Source organism: Pseudophryne corroboree, chromosome 6 (genome assembly GCF_028390025.1).
Source record: "Pseudophryne corroboree isolate aPseCor3 chromosome 6, aPseCor3.hap2, whole genome shotgun sequence".
Lineage (NCBI taxonomy): Eukaryota > Metazoa > Chordata > Amphibia > Anura > Myobatrachidae > Pseudophryne > Pseudophryne corroboree.
In genome coordinates this window covers 624,813,169-624,833,416 of record NC_086449.1, presented here as the reverse complement: position 1 = coordinate 624,833,416, position 20,248 = coordinate 624,813,169, and the positions used below count along the sequence as shown (strand labels likewise).

The window sequence follows — 20,248 nt, the reverse complement described above, 5'->3', positions numbered from 1 at the left end:
TCTCCATTTCCTCGTGCAATCTAGCGAGTTCACTGTCAATGCGGTGTTGGGAGCGGCAGAGATCGTCTGTCTTTGTTTCCAATGCGTCCGTCCGGATACCGAGAACTGTAAGATCCGATTTAAATTCAGCTATAGCGTTCGAGAGTTCCTGTTTGAACGCGGACTGCACTCCCTCCAGTAGGCTCGACATAACCGCCTGTATCTGGGGATCGATACCCGCTTCCGAGAAACACGGGGAGGGGGGGGGAGCTTGCGGCCATGGTGGGGTTCTGTGGGCCCTTAGTCTTTGAGCCAAAGAAGTTAGTCGGAGCTTGCGTTGCTTTTTTGTTTTTGGACATAGTGGTATATATATAAAAAAAAGGGGAGGATAGGAGTGGTGGTAAAAAAGGAAAAAGGGAAGAAAAATTATTGATAGGAGGACACAGGTCAGTCCGTTTAATGAGCAAGTACTCTGGTCAGGTCTGATCCTCCAACCGCGGGGCTGGGGGTAGGGTGCCAGAGTGTTATATATGGAGTCCAACCATTTAGCTATGGCACATGTAGTATATGATTATTTTGCGTTAAATCATCTTGCAAGTCGTCTTAAGGATAGGTCTGGGATGTATGGATCCGAGTGTCATAACGCTGAGACCGCGTCTTTTCCAGGTGCCAGCTCCGCTGTCGAGGCAGGTCGCAGTCCAACCCCCTATTCAGTGGCCCGGTCACTCATGGTTGGTATTAAAGCACTTCCATAACCGTCGCCGGTGCCGGCGGTGGTGTAAACAGAATCTGGGCTCTTACAGAGGTGAGGAGTGTGTGGTATAGTGCGGCTTTTCTTTACTCTGGCTGGGTGCCAGAAAGTAAAATGGCGACTCTGGGTTCCTGTCGTGGGTTTCTATGGAGCAGGGGTGCAGATAAGAAATAGGTGCTGTGGAGACAGCGGGTACTCACAATATTGCAGGTTTGCTGGATGCTGCAGGCCCCTTTTTTTTTCCCCTTCCTTTTTGGCTGTGCTGCAGAGACTTCTAGGGCGGCAGGTGTGCACACCGGGACCCGCCTCGGAGGGTGGGGAGCAGGGTAAGGATGAGGCCACTGGGTCCACTGGGAGAAGGTTCCCCACGATATGCGGCGTCCTGGGCCGCCTAAACGATCGGGTCGTCAGTCGTAAGATGATGGAGGCGCTTCCGGTTCAAGAGGAGCTGCGGCCGTCTCAGGGAGCTCGGGCCGCACTGAGAGGACAAGTCGAGACCCAAAGCAGTGAGTGCAGTAGGGGTCGGGCCGGTCACCGTCGATTCGCGGCAGGGATCCGGAGGGTCTGCGATGCTCCACAGCGCGGCCGGCTGGTAGCTGGAGGTCCCGGTCTGAGTGGGTGGGGTAGGCCGCAACCCGCAGAGAGGCCTAGAGCCCCTCCCGGCTCCGCGGACACTAACCCCAGGCAGGCAGAAAGAAGGAGAATATGTTTACAGGGAGTTGGAGCGTGGGTGAGGGGAGCAAGAGTGATTTTAAGGAACCTATAATAATTATTTTTTTATTATTTTTATTATTATTATTTTTATTTTATTTTTATTTTTATTTTCCCCCCTTATTTTACAGTGAGTATCCGGTGCGGCCCCAGAGAGCGCCCGGGGGACAGAGGCTCTGATGAAGTCTCCCCAGGCAGCGCCAGAAGCACATCCGCTGCAAGGGGTCCAAGTGTGGGCGCAGCGCCAGTAATCAAAATGGCGCCTCCCGTGTCCCGACCTCCGTGGAAGCTCCCGGCCGTCTAGGCCTCCGGAGGTCACCAGTCGGGTAGTCAGGGACGGGTGCAGTGGCCGTGCGGCGCCCAGGTCGGGACCCGCCAATCCGGGCGGTAAGCGGGCGGAGTAGTCTCGGCTGGGGAAAGCGGCACAGTCCTCCCGCCTTCGGCTCCCCTCAGCGCAACGACGGCGTCCCGCGGGCCTCCATCCGAGGTAAGGGGGCAGCGGACAACACTCACCTCCCACCGAGGAACAAAGTGAAGCGTCCTGCAGGGAGTAGAATCCCGATGTGGTGGGGGGCACCCCCTCTGGCGAATTCCAGCCACCCAAGGCCTCCTCCTCCGGGGCAGCAGTGAGATGGAGGTCCTGGCTTCACCTGGGACAGAAGGCCGCAACCCGCACAGGTGTAGGGGACACCCGCCGGCTCCGCGGACCTCACTGCCCGATACAGGTATACCCCAGCTGATAAAGGGGGGTCCCCAAAATCGCTAAGGAGCAGCAGAATGGCAGTTTATTCGGGCGTAAGGCAGGAGCTCCACTGCAACACGTCTGCCCAGATCTGCAGCTAGGCCACGCCCCCGCACCTTCTTGTTTTTATTGGAACGAAAGGACTGCATTTGATAATGAGGTGCCTTCTTAATATGCTGCAGGGGGACATAAGGTAAGAAATTCGACTTACCAGCCGTAGCGACTAGGTCCGAGAGGCCGTCTCCAAACAACTCCTCCCCCTTGTACGGCAAGTACTCCATGTGCCGCTTAGAACCGTCCACTGCCGGGTCCACAGGAGTCGCCTAGCAGAAATAGACATAGCATTTATTCTGGAGCTTAATAAACAAATGTCTCTCTGAGCATCTCTCATATACAAGGCAGCATCTCTGATATGCTCTATGGTCATTTGAATGGCGTCCCTATCTAAGGTGTCAATCTCCGCAGATAAGGAATCTGCCCATGCCACAACTGCACTACAAACCCAGGCCGACGCCATAGCCGGTCTAGCAATAGTACCGGAGTGAGTGTAAATGTGCTTCAAGGTAATTTCCTGCCTGCGATCAGCCGGTTCCTTGAGGGAAGCCGTATCCTGAGAAGGCAGTGCCACCTTTTTGGACAAGCGTGTCAGCGCCTTGTCCACTTTTGGTGAAGATTCCCAGCGTATCCTATCAGTTTGTGGAAAGGGATACGCCATAAGAATTCTTTTGGGAACTTGTGGTCTCCTATCTGGAGAGTCCCAAGCCTTTTCGCACAATTCACTTAACTCAAATGATGATGGAAAAGTGACTTCAGACTTTTTCTCTTTATACATGTGTACCCTCGTGTCAGGGACAGGGTGTTCCTCAGTAATATGCAAAACCTCTTTAATGGCCATAATCATGTACCGTATACCCTTAGCCACCTTCGGCTGTAATTTTGCATCTTCATAGTCGACACTAGAGTCAGAATCTGTGTCGGTACCTGTGTCATCGATCTGGGATATGGTGCGCTTCTGAGACCCCGACGGGCCTGGCGCTACAGGGACAGGCATGGACTGGGTACCTGACTGATCCCTAGCTTCTGCCTTGTCTAACCTTTTATGCAATAGATTTACATTTGCATTCAAGACATTCAGCATATCCACCCATTCCGGTGTCGGCGTTGCCGACGGCGACCTGACATTCATGCACTCCCCCTCCACATTAAGCGAGCCCTCCTCATCAAACATGTCGACACACGCGTACCGACACACTTCACACACACAGGGAACCCCTTTCCTGAAGACAGTATCCCTGTCAAGGCCCTTTGGAGAGACAGAGAGAGAGTATGCCAGCACACACCCCAGCGCAATGATCCTGGAGACTAACAGAAAATGGTTTTCCCCAGCAGCGCTGTGTAATATGTAAACCGCCAATTATGTGCCCCCCCCCTCTCTTTTAAGCACCCTTTCACCGTGTAAGCAGGGGAGAGTCCGGGGAGCTTCCTCTCAGCAGTGCTGTGGAGAGAAAATGGCGCTGGTGAATGCTGAGGGAAAAGCCCCGCCCCCTCGGCGGCGGGCTTCTGTCCCGCTCAAACTTAGAAAAATATGGCGGGGGCTCTTTTATATACATGTACAGAGCCCACCTGTACATGTATATAGTCTTTTTGCCATGCAGAGGTTTATATTGCTGCCCAGGGCGCCCCCCCCCCCCCCTGCACCCTTACAGTGACCGGAGTGTGTGAGGTGTATGGGAGCAATGACGCACAGCTGCAGTGCTGTGCGTTACCTCAGTGAAGCTGAAGGCTTCTGCCGCCTGAGACGTCTTCTGACTTCTGTACTTCTGGCTCTGTGAGGAGAACGTCAGCGCGGCTCCGGTGGTGGACGCCCAGTAAGAACCTGCGTTCACCCCCTCTGGAGCTAATGGTGTCCAGTAGCCGAGGAAGCAGAGCCTATCTTTGACAAGAAGGTCTGCTCCTCTCTCCCCAGTCCCTCGATGCAGGGAGCCTGATGCCAGCAGTGCTCCCTGTGTAAAAAGTAGAAGAAAAATCCAAACAAAAATGCTTTCAAGCAGAGAACTCTAGAGAGCTCTCTAGAGTGCACCCATCTTGCTCTGGGCACAGTGTAAAAACTGGAGGTCTGGAGGAGGGTCATAGAGGGAGGAGCCAGTGCACACCCAGAATCCAAAGCTTTCTTAAAGTGCCCTATCTCCTGCGGAGCCCGTCTATTCCCCATGGTCCTTACGGAGTCCCAGCATCCTCAAGGACGTTCGAGAAATAAGTGTGTGTATACACATAAAAATAATTATATATATCTATATATATATATCTATATATCTATATATCTATCTATATATATATATATATATATATATATATATATATATAAAAAATATATATACAGCGCCACTTGTGGGATAGATTCCAAAGCTATGTCAAACTATTTTAAAAGAGAAAAAATCTTTAAAAAACACACATAACCTTATTATAGGTGTCTGCCACCCCCTAAAAATGCAACGCTGGTGGAGCAATGCTAAAAATTGTGGAAGAAGTGCACTGACCCCCTGCCTATTTTTTAAGCTAAGTCTTATCTCCTACCTTATATTTATATAATTTTATCTGTTGAAAATTTGTACTTTTATTTATTAACTTTTATATCTTATTAAATTTGAATATTTTTATATATATATTTTTTGGCTCATAAATTTAAAGATTTTTTAGTATATACTTTTTAAACAACACAGGTCGCCGGTACCCCTATCCCCCACTTCTTCCATATATATATATAAAATAAGATTTTACTTACCGATAAATCTATTTCTCGGAGTCCGTAGTGGATGCTGGGGTTCCTGAAAGGACCATGGGGAATAGCGGCTCCGCAGGAGACAGGGCACAAAAAGTAAAGCTTTTCCAGATCAGGTGGTGTGCACTGGCTCCTCCCCCTATGACCCTCCTCCAGACTCCAGTTAGGTACTGTGCCCGGACGAGCGTACACAATAAGGGAGGATTTTGAATCCCGGGTAAGACTCATACCAGCCACACCAATCACACCGTACAACTTGTGATCTAAACCCAGTTAACAGTATGATAACAGCGGAGCCTCTGAAAGATGGCTTCCTTCAACAATAACCCGAATTAGTTAACAATAACTATGTACAATTATTGCAGATAATCCGCACTTGGGATGGGCGCCCAGCATCCACTACGGACTCCGAGAAATAGATTTATCGGTAAGTAAAATCTTATTTTCTCTATCGTCCTAGTGGATGCTGGGGTTCCTGAAAGGACCATGGGGATTATACCAAAGCTCCCAAACGGGCGGGAGAGTGCGGATGACTCTGCAGCACCGAATGAGAGAACTCCAGGTCCTCCTTAGCCAGAGTATCAAATTTGTAAAATTTTACAAACGTGTTCTCCCCTGACCACGTAGCTGCTCGGCAAAGTTGTAATGCCGAGACCCCTCGGGCAGCCGCCCAAGATGAACCCACCTTCCTTGTGGAGTGGGCCTTTACAGATTTAGGCTGTGGCAGGCCTGCCACAGAATGTGCAAGTTGGATTGTGCTACAGATCCAACGAGCAATCGTCTGCTTAGACGCAGGAGCACCCATCTTGTTGGGTGCATACAATATAAACAACGAGTCAGATTTTCTGACTCCAGCTGTCCTTGCAATATATATTTTTAATGCTCTGACAACGTCCAGTAACTTGGAGTCCTCCAAGTCACTTGTAGCCGCAGGCACTACAATAGGCTGGTTCAGATGAAATGCTGACACCACCTTAGGGAGAAAATGCGGACGAGTCCGCAGTTCTGCCCTGTCCGAATGGAAAATCAGATATGGGCTTTTGTAAGATAAAGCTGCCAGTTCTGACACTCTCCTGGCCGAAGCCAGGGCTAGAAGCATGGTCACTTTCCATGTGAGATATTTCAAATCCACCTTCTTTAGTGGTTCAAACCAATGAGATTTTAGAAAGTCCAAAACCACATTGAGATCCCACGGTGCCACTGGAGGCACCACAGGAGGCTGTATATGTAGCACTCCCTTAACAAAGGTCTGGACTTCAGGGACTGAAGCCAATTCTTTTTGAAAGAAAATCGACAGGGCCGAAATTTGAACCTTAATAGATCCCAATTTGAGACCCATAGACAATCCTGATTGCAGGAAATGTAGGAATCGACCCAGTTGAAATTCCTCCGTCGGAGCACTCCGATCTTCGCACCACGCAACATATTTTCGCCAAATTCGGTGATAATGTTGCACGGTTACTTCCTTCCTTGCTTTAATCAAAGTAGGAATGACTTCTTCCGGCATGCCTTTTTCCTTTAGGATCCGGCGTTCAACCGCCATGCCGTCAAACGCAGCCGCGGTAAGTCTTGAAACAGACAGGGACCCTGCTGAAGCAAGTCCCTCCTTAGAGGTAGAGGCCACGGATCTTCCGTGATCATCTCTTGAAGTTCCGGGTACCAAGTCCTTCTTGGCCAATCCGGAACCACTAGTATCGTCCTTACGCCTCTTTGCCGTATAATTCTCAATACTTTTGGTATGAGAGGCAGAGGAGGAAACACATACACCGACTGGTACACCCAAGGCGTTACCAGCGCGTCCACAGCTATTGCCTGCGGATCTCTTGACCTGGCGCAATACCTGTCCAGTTTTTTGTTGAGGCGAGACGCCATCATGTCCACCATTGGTCTTTCCCAACGGGTTACCAGCAAGTGGAAGACTTCTGGATGAAGTCCCCACTCTCCCGGGTGAAGATCGTGTCTGCTGAGGAAGTCTGCTTCCCAGTTGTCCACTCCCGGGATGAACACTGCTGACAGTGCTATCACATGATTCTCTGCCCAGCGAAGAATCCTTGCAGCTTCTGCCATTGCACTCCTGCTTCTTGTGCCGCCCTGTCTGTTCACATGGGCGACTGCCGTGATGTTGTCCGACTGGATCAACACCGGTTTTCCCTGAAGCAGAGGTTCTGCCTGGCTTAGAGCATTGTATATTGCTCTTAGTTCCAGAATGTTTATGTGAAGAGACGTTTCCAGGCTCGTCCATACTCCCTGGAAGTTTCTTCCTTGTGTGACTGCTCCCCAGCCTCTCAGGCTGGCGTCCGTGGTCACCAGGATCCAATCCTGTATGCCGAATCTGCGGCCCTCCAATAGATGAGCACTCTGCAACCACCACAGAAGAGACACCCTTGTCCTTGGAGACAGGGTTATCCGCAGGTGCATCTGAAGATGCGACCCTGACCATTTGTCCAACAGATCCCTTTGGAGAATTCTTGTGTGGAATCTGCCGAATGGAATTGCTTCGTAAGAAGCCACCATTTTTCCCAGGACTCTTGTGCATTGATGTACAGACACCTTTCCTGGTTTTAGGAGGTTCCTGACAAGCTCGGATAACTCCTTGGCTTTTTCCTCCGGGAGAAAAACCTTTTTCTGAACCGTGTCCAGAATCATCCCTAGGAACAGCAGACGAGTTGTCGGCATTAACTGGGATTTTGGAATATTCAGAATCCACCCGTGCTGTTTTAGCACTTCTTGCGACAGTGCTAATCCCATCTCTAGCTGTTCTCTGGACCTTGCCCTTATTAGGAGATCGTCCAAGTATGGGATAATTAATATGCCTTTTCTTCGAAGAAGAATCATCATCTCGGCCATTACCTTTGTAAAGACCCGAGGTGCCGTGGACAATCCGAACGGCAGCGTCTGAAACTGATAGTGACAGTTTTGTACAACGAACCTGAGGTACCCCTGGTGTGAGGGGTAAATTGGAACGTGGAGATACGCATCCTTGATGTCCAAGGATACCATAAAGTCCCCCTCTTCCAGGTTCGCTATCACTGCTCTGAGTGACTCCATCTTGAACTTGAACTTCTTTATGTACAGGTTCAAGGACTTCAGATTTAGAATAGGCCTTACCGAGCCATCCGGCTTCGGTACCACAAAAAGAGTGGAATAATACCCCTTCCCTTGTTGTAGAAGAGGTACCTTGACTATCACCTGCTGAGAGTACAGCTTGTGAATGGCTTCCAAAACCGTCTCCCTTTCGGAGGGGGACGTTGGTAAAGCAGACTTCAGGAAACGGCGAGGTGGATCTGTCTCTAATTCCAACCTGTACCCCTGAGATATTATCTGCAGGATCCAGGGATCTACCTGCGAGTGAGCCCACTGCGCGCTGTAATTTTTGAGACGACCACCCACCGTCCCCGAGTCCGCTTGAGAAGCCCCAGCGTCATGCTGAGGCTTTTGTAGAAGCCGGGGAAGGCTTCTGTTCCTGGGAAGGAGCTGCCTGTTGCTGTCTCTTCCCTCGACCTCTGCCTCGTGGCAGATATGAATAGCCCTTTGCTCTCTTATTTTTAAAGGAACGAAAGGGCTGCGGTTGAAAAGTCGGTGCCTTTTTCTGTTGGGGAGTGACTTGAGGTAGAAAGGTGGATTTCCCGGCTGTAGCCGTGGCCACCAAATCTGATAGACCGACTCCAAATAACTCCTCCCCTTTATACGGCAAAACTTCCATATGTCGTTTTGAATCCGCATCGCCTGTCCACTGTCGCGTCCATAAAGCTCTTCTGGCCGAAATGGACATAGCACTTACCCGTGATGCCAGTGTGCAGATATCCCTCTGTGCATCACGCATATAAAGAAATGCATCCTTTATTTGTTCTAACGACAGTAAAATATTGTCCCTGTCCAGGGTATCAATATTTTCAATCAGGGACTCTGACCAAACTACCCCAGCACTGCACATCCAGGCAGTCGCTATAGCTGGTCGTAGTATAACACCTGCATGTGTGTATATACTTTTTTGGATATTTTCCATCCTCCTATCTGATGGATCTTTAAGTGCGGCCGTCTCAGGAGAGGGTAACGCCACTTGTTTAGATAAGCGTGTTAGCGCCTTGTCCACCCTAGGAGGTGTTTCCCAGCGCTCCCTAACCTCTGGCGGGAAAGGGTATAATGCCAATAATTTCTTTGAAATTATCAGCTTTTTATCAGGGGCAACCCACGCTTCATTACACACGTCATTTAATTCTTCTGATTCAGGAAAAACTATAGGTAGTTTTTTCACACCCCACATAATACCCTGTTTAGTGGTACCTGTAGTATCAGCTAAATGTAACGCCTCCTTCATTGCCAAAATCATATAACGTGTGGCCCTACTGGAAAATACGGTTGATTCGTCACCGTCACCACTGGAGTCAATGCCTGCGTCTGGGTCTGTGTCGACCGACTGAGGCAAAGGGCGTTTCACAGCCCCTGACGGTGTTTGAGTCGCCTGGACAGGCACTAATTGATTGTCCGGCCGTCTCATGTCGTCAAACGACTGCTTTAGCGTGTTGACACTATCCCGTAGTTCCATAAATAAAGGCATCCATTCTGGTGTCGACTCCCTAGGGGGTGACATCCTCATATTTGGCAATTGCTCCGCCTCCACACCAATATCGTCCTCATACATGTCGACACACACGTACCGACACACAGCAGACACACAGGGAATGCTCCTAACGAAGACAGGACCCACTAGCCCTTTGGGGAGACAGAGGGAGAGTTTGCCAGCACACACCAAAAGCGCTATATATAACAGGGATAGCCTTATAATAAGTGCTCCCTTATAGCTGCTTTATATATATCAAAATATCGCCATAAATTTGCCCCCCCTCTCTGTTTTACCCTGTTTCTGTAGTGCAGTGCAGGGGAGAGACCTGGGAGCCGTCCTGACCAGCGGAGCTGTGAGAGGAAATGGCGCCGTGTGCTGAGGAGATAGGCCCCGCCCCTTTTCCGGCGGGCTCGTCTCCCGCTATTTAGTGAATCCAGGCAGGGGTTAAATATCTCCATATAGCCTCTGGGGGCTATATGTGAGGTATTTTTAGCCTTTATATAGGTTACATTTGCCTCCCAGGGCGCCCCCCCCCAGCGCCCTGCACCCTCAGTGACTGCGTGTGAAGTGTGCTGAGAGGAAAATGGCGCACAGCTGCAGTGCTGTGCGCTACCTTTAGAAGACTGCAGGAGTCTTCAGCCGCCGATTCTGGACCTCTTCTGACTTCAGCATCTGCAAGGGGGCCGGCGGCGCGGCTCCGGTGACCATCCAGGCTGTACCTGTGATCGTCCCTCTGGAGCTGATGTCCAGTAGCCAAGAAGCCAATCCATCCTGCACGCAGGTGAGTTCACTTCTTCTCCCCTCAGTCCCTCGTTGCAGTGATCCTGTTGCCAGCAGGACTCACTGTAAAATAAAAAACCTAAGCTAAACTTTTTCTAAGCAGCTCTTTAGGAGAGCCACCTAGATTGCACCCTTCTCGGCCGGGCACAAAAATCTAACTGGAGTCTGGAGGAGGGTCATAGGGGGAGGAGCCAGTGCACACCACCTGATCTGGAAAAGCTTTACTTTTTGTGCCCTGTCTCCTGCGGAGCCGCTATTCCCCATGGTCCTTTCAGGAACCCCAGCATCCACTAGGACGATAGAGAAAATTATATATACATATATACATACACACACACACACAATGTTTCACTGTAGAACCCTGAGCTAAAATAACAATTAGGCACAAAGAGTACTATGATCCACAGTCACTCCATCATTGTTATAAGGAAAAATGCAATTGCATTGTTGGAAATACCTGAAATACAGATGTTTCCGTTTACATCCTTGCTGCAGTCAAGCTACACAGCTCTTGAAATAGGGCCATGCCGTGGCGGGACTCAGTGGGGCAGTGTGTCTTTTTTTGTATTTTTTCTGTGAAAATGCGGCTTAGAAGCATAGTAATGTAATAGGACACATGAGCAACTTCTGCTGTGTGTAATTGCGGCTCTATCTGCATCCGAAATGCCATGTTACAGTGTTTCCTAAAATAGCATTTTGTATGCAAATACAGTCGCAGTCACACACAGAATATAGGCATGCTGCACATCATTTTAATCAGCAGAAGCTGCTTGTGTGTCCTGTTACATTACTTTGCTTTTTCGGGGAAATAAAACACAAAAAAGATGCTCGGCGCTACCGAGGCACATAGCACGCATGCGTTGTGTGTAACGCGACTTGTAGCGCATTAGCAAAGATGTAAGAGGACACATCTACAAACCATGTGTGATCAACAGTTATTTAACAATTAATTTGTAAATGTTGTGTCTTGTAATTATTGCGTGAAAGTTAATGAATAATCAAAAGTATTCTCTTTAGAAATAGATCAGAAACTAACTTGTTTTTTCTTCAAGTCTCTTAAGGCTGCTATATCATCCGGAGCATCAGAAGGGACACTGGTTACCACCCCAGTGCCTGGGAAATAAAACAAAAGAATTTGAAAGAACAGGTGCTTGCACTGAACAACATGTAAAAATAAATGAGAATACAAGACGTGTAAAAATGAAACCAGAGTTATATACCTTTATCTTCTTTAATAGTGAACATGGGAAGGGCATAGATCACTTTGTAAGAAGTCAGTGGGGCAGACAAAGCAGCACCTAGCAGATCCTAAAATGTTAGGCATGAAAACAACAAATTTCAGCATAAATGTTTCTATATTACAAAGATATGTTCTACAGAGTCATCTCATGAATAATGCTATGTAGAATTCAGATTATCTAGCCAGTACGAGTGTATTTTATAGAATATCGGTGGAATGCAGAGTTAAAGGAAGTGGATGTAATGCAATCACAGACAGTGGGCGTACAATCGCAGCCAAAATGACAGTAAGAGCATGTATTCACAAAGAGGGACTAAAATGGCTGACGAAAAGTCAACGCAGTCTCCTGGTGGGTGCAAATTTGTTTGTAGTCAGACTCTGGTGGAAGTGTAAAGTAGATAATGACAACTACATATGATTGGACACACATGTTGAAAACACGCTCAATTATGCAAAAAACAACTAGAACTTATCTAATTGCATTTTAAAAGCGACTTCACTATCATCCACGGGGGACACTGGAGAGACACCAAGGTAAAAGCTTGTGCTGCCCTTATATCACAACTCAAGGCAGGTAGTTTTGTCTTCGTGCCCAAACTTTCTGGCCACTTTTATCAGCTTCTCCTGCAGATGTAGTTTTTGCTTTTATTATTTTAATATGGGATTGGCTGTGGAGCGACTGCTTAGCAGCACTCATGCCTGCCGCCCATTACAGACTCTGGATTTGGCAGACAGAGTCCTGCCGCCGCAGGCAGCAGCTCTGCCCACAAAGACTCTGAAGTAGGAAGAGAGAAGAGGCAGCAAGAAGAGCCCAGGAAAACAGATAATACAGTAGGCTTCCTGAGATGCCCCAGCAAGTAACATCAGCAATGTTAGGGGCAATAGGAAGGGGAGTGGGGGCAGTGAGTGCCCAGTCCTCCACTCCCTCACCAGACCACCAGGGAAACAGTTAAACGTAATGGTGGGTTATTCCTGGAGGTTGGTCTGGGGGAGGAGGCTTTCCCATTCTTTCCTCCTCTGTCCTTGGCACGCTCCCTGTTTCCTCCCTCTATCCTTGGCTGGCAGCCTGTTAAGGGTCATCTGCACTCTCCTCCCCACAGGACGATGGATGGCTATTTTGAGAGTGCAGAGAGGTTATAATTAATCTGCACACCTTACCACACCAATACAGCTGATGATGTATTGGTGTAGCAGATTTCTGTTCAGAATTCTTCTAGAGCTGTCCCAGAGAAAGGTGCTTCAGTCTAAAAGTCCCTTTCCAGCAAAAAATGGCAGGACAAACTTACTGGTGCTGCTTAGGACCACAGTGGTCTCTGTGATACCTGCTCCACTGCAGCACAGCAGTCTGAACCACAGGGAGCAAACCCTCCGCCGGAGCCAACATGGGCTTTTCCATGTCCCATGTAATGTTGAAGCTTGCCAAACAATTGACTTTGATCAGTACGTCCCCCTTCAAAATTCTACTCCTACAGTGCTTCTCAACAGATTTCCATTGAGTCTCCCTGGGTATAGGGCTTGTTTCAATCGGTTTAGGTTCTGGTTTCTAATGGGTTACAACAAATGCTGGAACCGGCAGCCCATCAATGCCCTCATTAGCATCCCCGGCATACTCCCCTTAAGTCAGGACTCTGACGTCTCCTCATCAGCTGAGGGTGACTTTCAGCAGGATTTGGAACTGGAACAGTCCTCTGTACAGGAGGAAGATCATCCCAGCCTAGTTAACATGAAGACCTTAACAGCTTAACAGTTAAATACATGCTGCTGATTAAGGATACAGGGGATAGTCCTTCTCAGGTTTCATCTTTATTTAGAAACAAAAAGTAGTATGCAACAACCTTTCCTTCCACCGCATAACTGGACAATCTCCTCACTTAGAATTAGACGCTCCCAAATAAGTTTCAGGTCTCCAAGAGTATTCTATCCTTTTAGCTACTCCCCCTCTCTGAAATGGCTAAATGGGAGAGCCCCATGCCCCAGTGGACACCCTCTTGCTAGGTTGACTAATGCTACCACTATCGCTCTGCCTAATGTGGCTTCGCTCAAAGATGCGACTGACGTAGATTTTTCTCTGGCTCTGCACAAGGCAAGCTGTAACAGAATCCCAAAAAGCCCTTGAATCTCTTGCTTTCAATCGCAAGGTATTCTTGGGCCCAAAACTAGACAAAATCATTGCTTCTGCTGCAGCCTCTAAGCCTGCATTCCTACCATCCACGGCCCCAAAGACCAAGATTTTCTCTTTTCGTCCCCAAGGATGGCTAAGGTTTTAGCCCTCTTTACAGTCCTGGGTAAGTCCCAAAGCTGCACCCAAGCTATCTGAAAAGCAGATGCTTTTGGTGGGAAGCAGTCTAGTTTTGCAACAAGTGGTGGTAGAGAACATCAAACTCAGGTGCGAAGCTTTGTAAAATAGGGCTACATAATAGTTCTTCCCACCCGGTTCTGCAAACAACCTCTCCAAGGCCAGGGCCTTGCAAAACTCCTTTAAGTCCCCTCTGGCCTGGGACATTTTACTACTACTGCCACTACATCAAAGAGGAATGGGCTTTTATTCCAACTTCTTCCTCGTTGGAAAAATGGATGGCTCTTTCCTCCCCATTCTGAACCTGAATTCTTTGAACATTCATCTCAGGGATCCCAGGTTCAAAATGAAGCTCAGGTGCATCTTGAAGCTCAGGACAATTTACAGAGCCTTGTGCCAGGCCATCCAATCAAGGTCCGGTCAGACAAGACCACAGTGGTCACCTACATTAGCAATCAAGGCAGCACAAGAAATTTTCAGGCATCCAGAGGTCTTCCAAGTGGACTGCTATGTCCACCTGTCCATAGACATGACGACAATCTATCTGAATCACAAGCTGACCCAGCACCGCTTCAATACACAGGATCCGGAGGCTCTTCTGGTTTATGCACTGTCCATCCCCTTGGACCTTTCCTCTAATATATCTCTTTCCTCTAATGTCTTTAATGCCTTAGGTCATCCATAGGCTAAAGCAAGTATTCTGCAACAGGATCTTCCCTCGACTGGTTATGACTGGGTGGCTGTTGATACAGCCCTCCTGAAGGCCAGGGGGTTTTCAGATGTTTTTGTACAAACTATGCTTTAACTAGGCATATTACCAAGTGTGGAAAGCCTACTTCTTCTTTCTAGAAATTGGATCTAACAGTGTTTTCAGGATTCTGTGTTTCCTGCAAGAGGGGTTAGGTTTGGGCCATTGTCTCTCTTCCCTGAGGGCTCAGTTTTCTGCTCTGAGTTTATTTCCAAAAGATGGATCACGATCCTTCCTGCAGTGCAGACCTTCTCCTTCAGATGAGACTTCACATCCATATCCCCTTGTCCCTCTAGTTGCACCTTGGAACCTGGTTCTGGGCTCTTCAACATACTTAATTTGAGCCCTTGAAATCTGAGAATTTTAAATGGCTCACATGGAAAACAGTTTTCCTTCTACTTCTTCGGCCCGTAGGGTTTTGGAGATGTGTGCATTATTTCACAGTTCTCCTTTCTAAATTTCTCATCTTGATCGTGCCTTTCTTCAAAAGGTTGTCTCCAGGTTTCATATTACCCCAGGTTTCATATTATCCCTCCCTGTGTCATCCTTCCGGTCCTCGGACGTGCTGCGGAATCTCCGTATTTATGTTGAGAGGTTTAAGGATTTTCAGCACACTATGGGGGGTAATTCAGAGTTGTTCGCTCGTTATTTTTTTGTCGCAACGGAGCGAATAGTCGCTAATGCGCATGCGCAATGTCCGCAGTGCGACTGCGCCAAGTAAATTTGCTATGCAGTTAGGAATTTTACTCACGGCGTTACGAGGTTTTTTCTTCGTTCTGGTGATCGTAATGTGATTGACAGGAAGTGGGTGTTTCTGGGCGGAAACAGGCCGTTTTATGGGAGTGTGTGAAAAAACGCTACCGTTTCTGGGAAAAACGCGGGAGTGGCTGGAGAAACGGAGGAGTGTCTGGGCGAACGCTGGGTGTGTTTGTGACGTCAAACCAGGAACGACAAGCACTGAACTGATCGCAGATGCCGAGTAAGCATGGAGCTACTCAGAAACTGCTAAGAAGTGTCTATTCGCAATTCTGCTAACCTTTCGTTCGCAATTTTAATATGCTAAGATTCACTCCCAGTAGGCGGCGGCTTAGCGTGTGCAAAGCTGCTAAAAGCAGCTTGCGAGCGAACAACTCGGAATGACCCCCTATGATCTTTCCATTGTCAAACGGGGTTGGCCTGTTTCCAAGCAGACAACAGCCGGTTTGGATTTAGGGGGTTATCTGCCCACATGGTCACTAGGGACCTCCTGTCTGGTTCTGTGCTTCAGCAGAGTAGCTTTGCAGGACTGCCTCAGCAAACATCTTTATCAAGTTCTACCTTTTTGACACCCTCTAGCCCTATGGATGCTAGTTTCAGGAAATTGTAGTGCCCAGACTCCAGCATCTGCTATACCCTAGTGTCTTTAAAGTGCCCCTCATCGAATCAGATTTATCAGGTAATTACATACTATGTTCACTTTATACAAATATATTGATTGATTTGCTCTATCTGTCCATTAATTGTAATGTGTTTCCTTTGTGTACTGCTAATTATCACATGTTGCGAATACTCGCTGAAACCATGCATCCAGTTGCAACCTAGTCTCAGTTCACCCAGGTAGGACGAGGATGGAGTTGCAGGCAAGGGGATTGAGATTTGTATAAGAGATGTATGATTTGTGATTGAATTTTGCGATTGCAGATGAATTGTCTGGTGAAAATGTCAGATCAATGGAAGCCCTGTATCCTTGCAGCAGCAGAAAATCTGTAACAGCATGCTGACATGTCAGTCCAATGCTTGTGGATCTGTAAATATAATATTGCATACAGTATAATTCTAACCTCGCCCATTAGTTCTTTAACCACTGGAACAACGCCATTATCTTTGGTGAAACCTTGGTATGACATGTTCCTGGCTGCTCTTTGAGTGCAGACAAATATATCATCGGTGGCAGTCTCAAACGCAATGTAAGGCATGTCAGGCCGGAGCCAGCAGTTGGTCTGTCCAAACATGGTCTCTGGCCGCAGAGTGGCAGCTACTAGGAAAACATTCTTTCCTTTCAGACCACTGGAAAATAAATATTCATAATAGAAATTAGAGATTGATAAACATCATCACAAACTTCAACAGACATTTACAAAAGTCCCCATCTATAAACACTTTTACAGGCAATAAGATCTTTTTAGACCTAAATGGCCATAAACTGTAGGGTATGTGAACTCAAAATGAATTTTTATCCTAGTAAGTATCTAATCAAAAAAAGGTCAGATGTTAATCTGGATAGGCAAAAAAATTTTTAGTCAAATTATGATTACCAATTCAACTAGAGTGTTTTCCTGGTCCTACTGCACTAATTGTGCCACATGTCATCCGAGTGCTTGTCTTAACCCTTCCATGCATAGAGGCCACTACAGAGGGCAGCTGTTTTTAAGTCATTATCTTCTATAGAAACTCTTCTGACATAACTAGTGCATGGTGTTCACTTCTTTGGACATCTACTAAACTTATAAGATATGCCATCTAGTGGCAGCTTTTAAACTTCTACAAAAAGGTAAAAATAAAATGGACAAGAGAATTTCACCAGCACACTTCAGAGATTTCTGTAAAATATTTTTACTCACAAATAAATTAAAAATAAAATGAAAATCAAGAAAAGTAAAGTTTAGAGCATAATATGGTAGATGTTTTGATCCAATTCTCAATTTACTTTTTTCACAGTTTATGTAAAATCATACATCCACTTCAGGTGACATCATGCAATATTAGAGCCATACTGCAAGGGTTATCTTGGCATGTATGCTAACCTAAATGTTTTCCTCATATAATAGCCATATATGCCTGTTCTGGCAGCTGATACCATATATTTATACATACAAGGCTATCTTAACTTTTTTAAATTGTAAGTGATTTTAAATTATCATCAATAGTAGCAGCTGTTTTAACAGTGGTAGATGGTTTATTAGTATTATTTTTATTTTCTCCAGACATCAAGAGCATTTAGCAAAAGGGTTAGGTACAGAGTAGTACAACACACGTGGAGGCAAGTGGATCTCATGGATGTGTGGCGATGTACCCAAATAGATGCAAATACAGGAGATGGTACATTCAGGTGTTCTTTCACTTTCTTTATGTGACCTGGCTGCTGTATTGAAGTGACCTGGTTGCTGTATTGATGTGACATCACTGCTGTATCAAATGTCTGTATTGAATGATAGAAATCAGTTGGATTTCAAAGTATCCATTGCTTGAGCAATCATCAATGCTGGCTCTATGGAGCAACATCGATGAGGAAAGACCAAGTGAGACAGCACCTCCGTTGAAGCACAGGGTCCATGTCAAAGGCACCCCCTGAAATCACTGGCCAAAGCTTACGGAATCATATCATGTTAACAGGTGCCACAATGCAGCTTGCACATGTAAAACCCCCAGAGGTGTTTGAGCGCTGAAATGGGACTTTTTGCATTGCCCCCCTTTAATTTGGCCGGGATTAGTCACTTTACACTGCTAAACCCGACCGATCTGGGTGCGAACAGCACAGGAAAAAAAAAAACCTATTGAATTGCGTCATGTGATCTCCCGTCACTTTAGATGGGAAATCTGGAGCACAAAACAACTTAATTACCCCCATAGTGTCTTAAACCTTTCTGCACAGGGTGCTTCACCATATTTTTGGTCCCTGAAGGAAGCCCACAGGCTGCACTTTTCTGGTGTAAGTAGACCTAAATAAAAATCCCAGACAAATAGCCTGTTAATGGGTGCCTGAACCATGTTAACACATACTGTAAGACCGGGAACTTATCCTGGATTCTATGTGTTAACACCGGATAATAGGGAGATTTGGGTATTTACCGATAAATCCTTTTCTCTGAAGCTACCGGGGGCACTGGAACGGAAGGCAATCAATTTGCCGGCTGCTGGGATCCAAGTGGTTAAGATACCGACGCTGGAATCCCAACACCCGGTGAAACACCAGAGGTTGGAATCCCAACCGCCACCCGAAATCCTCACTCGGGTGGAGGTCCACTGCACCACCCATGGGGAAATATAACCCTGTGGCGACCAAAGGCTGCTACTGGGCCCGAAGTGAGGTAAGCGTAGCGAGGGGACAAGCTGCGCTCGCCGACGGTATTCTGGCTGTCGGGAACCTGGAGTCTCCTGACCACAGGGATCCCCACAGGAGGGATATCATACTGAATCCACTCGAACAAGCTGACACTGGGGTAGAGACGGGTGGCTATAGGGAGCCTGTCACTTTAAATTTTAGAAGTGTGAAAATTCGCCCTCTACAGAACATGTGGAGTGAGCACAAATTGACACCGGTGGTCGCTGAGCCTTTTGAAGATAAGCCTGACGAATCATCATGCGAATCCATTGCGCCAAAGTCTGCTTTGCAGCCGGCCACCCCCAGCAGTGTGCATTATAAAGAACAAATAAAGCATCCGACTTGGTAACGGCGCTGTTCGGGCTACATACATGTTTAAAGCTCGAACTACGTTCAGAGTAGAAGGCTTACCAGAATCATCACATAACGATGGGATCACAATCGGCTGACTGATATGGAAGCTGAAACAACCTTCGGAAGAAAAGACGAATGTGCCCTCAATTCAAGCTCTGTCTTCGTGAAAGATGGGGTAAGGTGGTTTGCAGGACAAAGCACTCAACTCGGAAACCCTGCGACCAATAAGCCAATGCCAGTAAAAAGACAGTCTTCCATATTAGGTATTTGAGGTCTACCTCAGTCTAGAGGCTCAAAAGAAACTAGACTGGAGGAAAACAAGCACGAGATTCAAGTCCCAAGGTGCCGTGGGCGGCACAAACAGAGGCTGTACCCTGAGAACTCCATGCAAGAAAGTCTGACTTTACGGAAGAAGCGTCAATCTGCGCTGGAAGAAGATTGACAATGCAGAAACTTGAACCTTCAGAGATCCTAGACGGAGTCCGGAATCCAACCCTGCTAGAAGATAAAAAAGGATTTTGGTACTTACCAGATAAATCCTTTTCTTTGAATCCACAGGGAGTACTCTTTGGATATGGACGGGGGCGTTAGCAGGGATAGGCACATTTAAATATTTAAATTAGTAACCCTCCACCCCCTCCTTACTCCCAAGGTACCTCAGTGTTTTTACTGAGCCGAACAAGAGCGATAGAGAGGATGAACACTGGAGAATTACATAAAACATTATAACATAATGGATAACTATAAAGTAGACACATAACCGACAACTAGAAAGTTGACACAATAGATAACAATCACCTTAACATTTGAACAAGTCGGTGAGAATGTGTTACCATAAGATCTACAGAACTTACCACAAGCCAGGTGAAACTGCTCTGGGTGGGCGTCCAGTGCCCCCTGTGGATTCAAAGAAAAGGATTTATCTGGAAAGTACCAAAATCCTATTTTCTTTTTCATCCACTAGGGGTCACTGGAGTACTCTTTGGACGTACCAAAGTTTCCCCCTTGGGCGGGAGAGCAGGTTCGCACCTGTAACACTAGACGGCCAAAGCTAGATGCTGATGCTGCAAACGTATCAAACTTGTAAAAGCGCACAAACGTGTGCACTGATGACCAGGTAGCCGCACGGCAAAGTTGCGTCGTAGAGGCTCCACAACCTGCTGCCCATGACGTTCCCACAGGATGTGTGGAATGTGCTGAAACGGATGCAGGCGGTTGTAGAC

General features: G+C 47.2%; 1 protein-coding gene across 1 annotated transcript in view; it reads right to left on the bottom strand.

The window, feature by feature from the left end:
- LARS1 (leucyl-tRNA synthetase 1) overlaps positions 1-20,248 on the bottom strand; it is a 211,236-nt gene that overhangs the window by 130,559 nt on the left and 60,429 nt on the right. The window contains exons 10-12 of the mRNA XM_063928113.1: positions 16,411-16,636; positions 11,527-11,614; positions 11,343-11,419 (exon numbers count right to left, since the gene is read on the bottom strand). Of these exons, the coding sequence (XP_063784183.1) occupies positions 11,343-11,419; positions 11,527-11,614; positions 16,411-16,636 (391 nt within the window). The remainder of the gene's footprint in view (positions 1-11,342; positions 11,420-11,526; positions 11,615-16,410; positions 16,637-20,248) is intronic.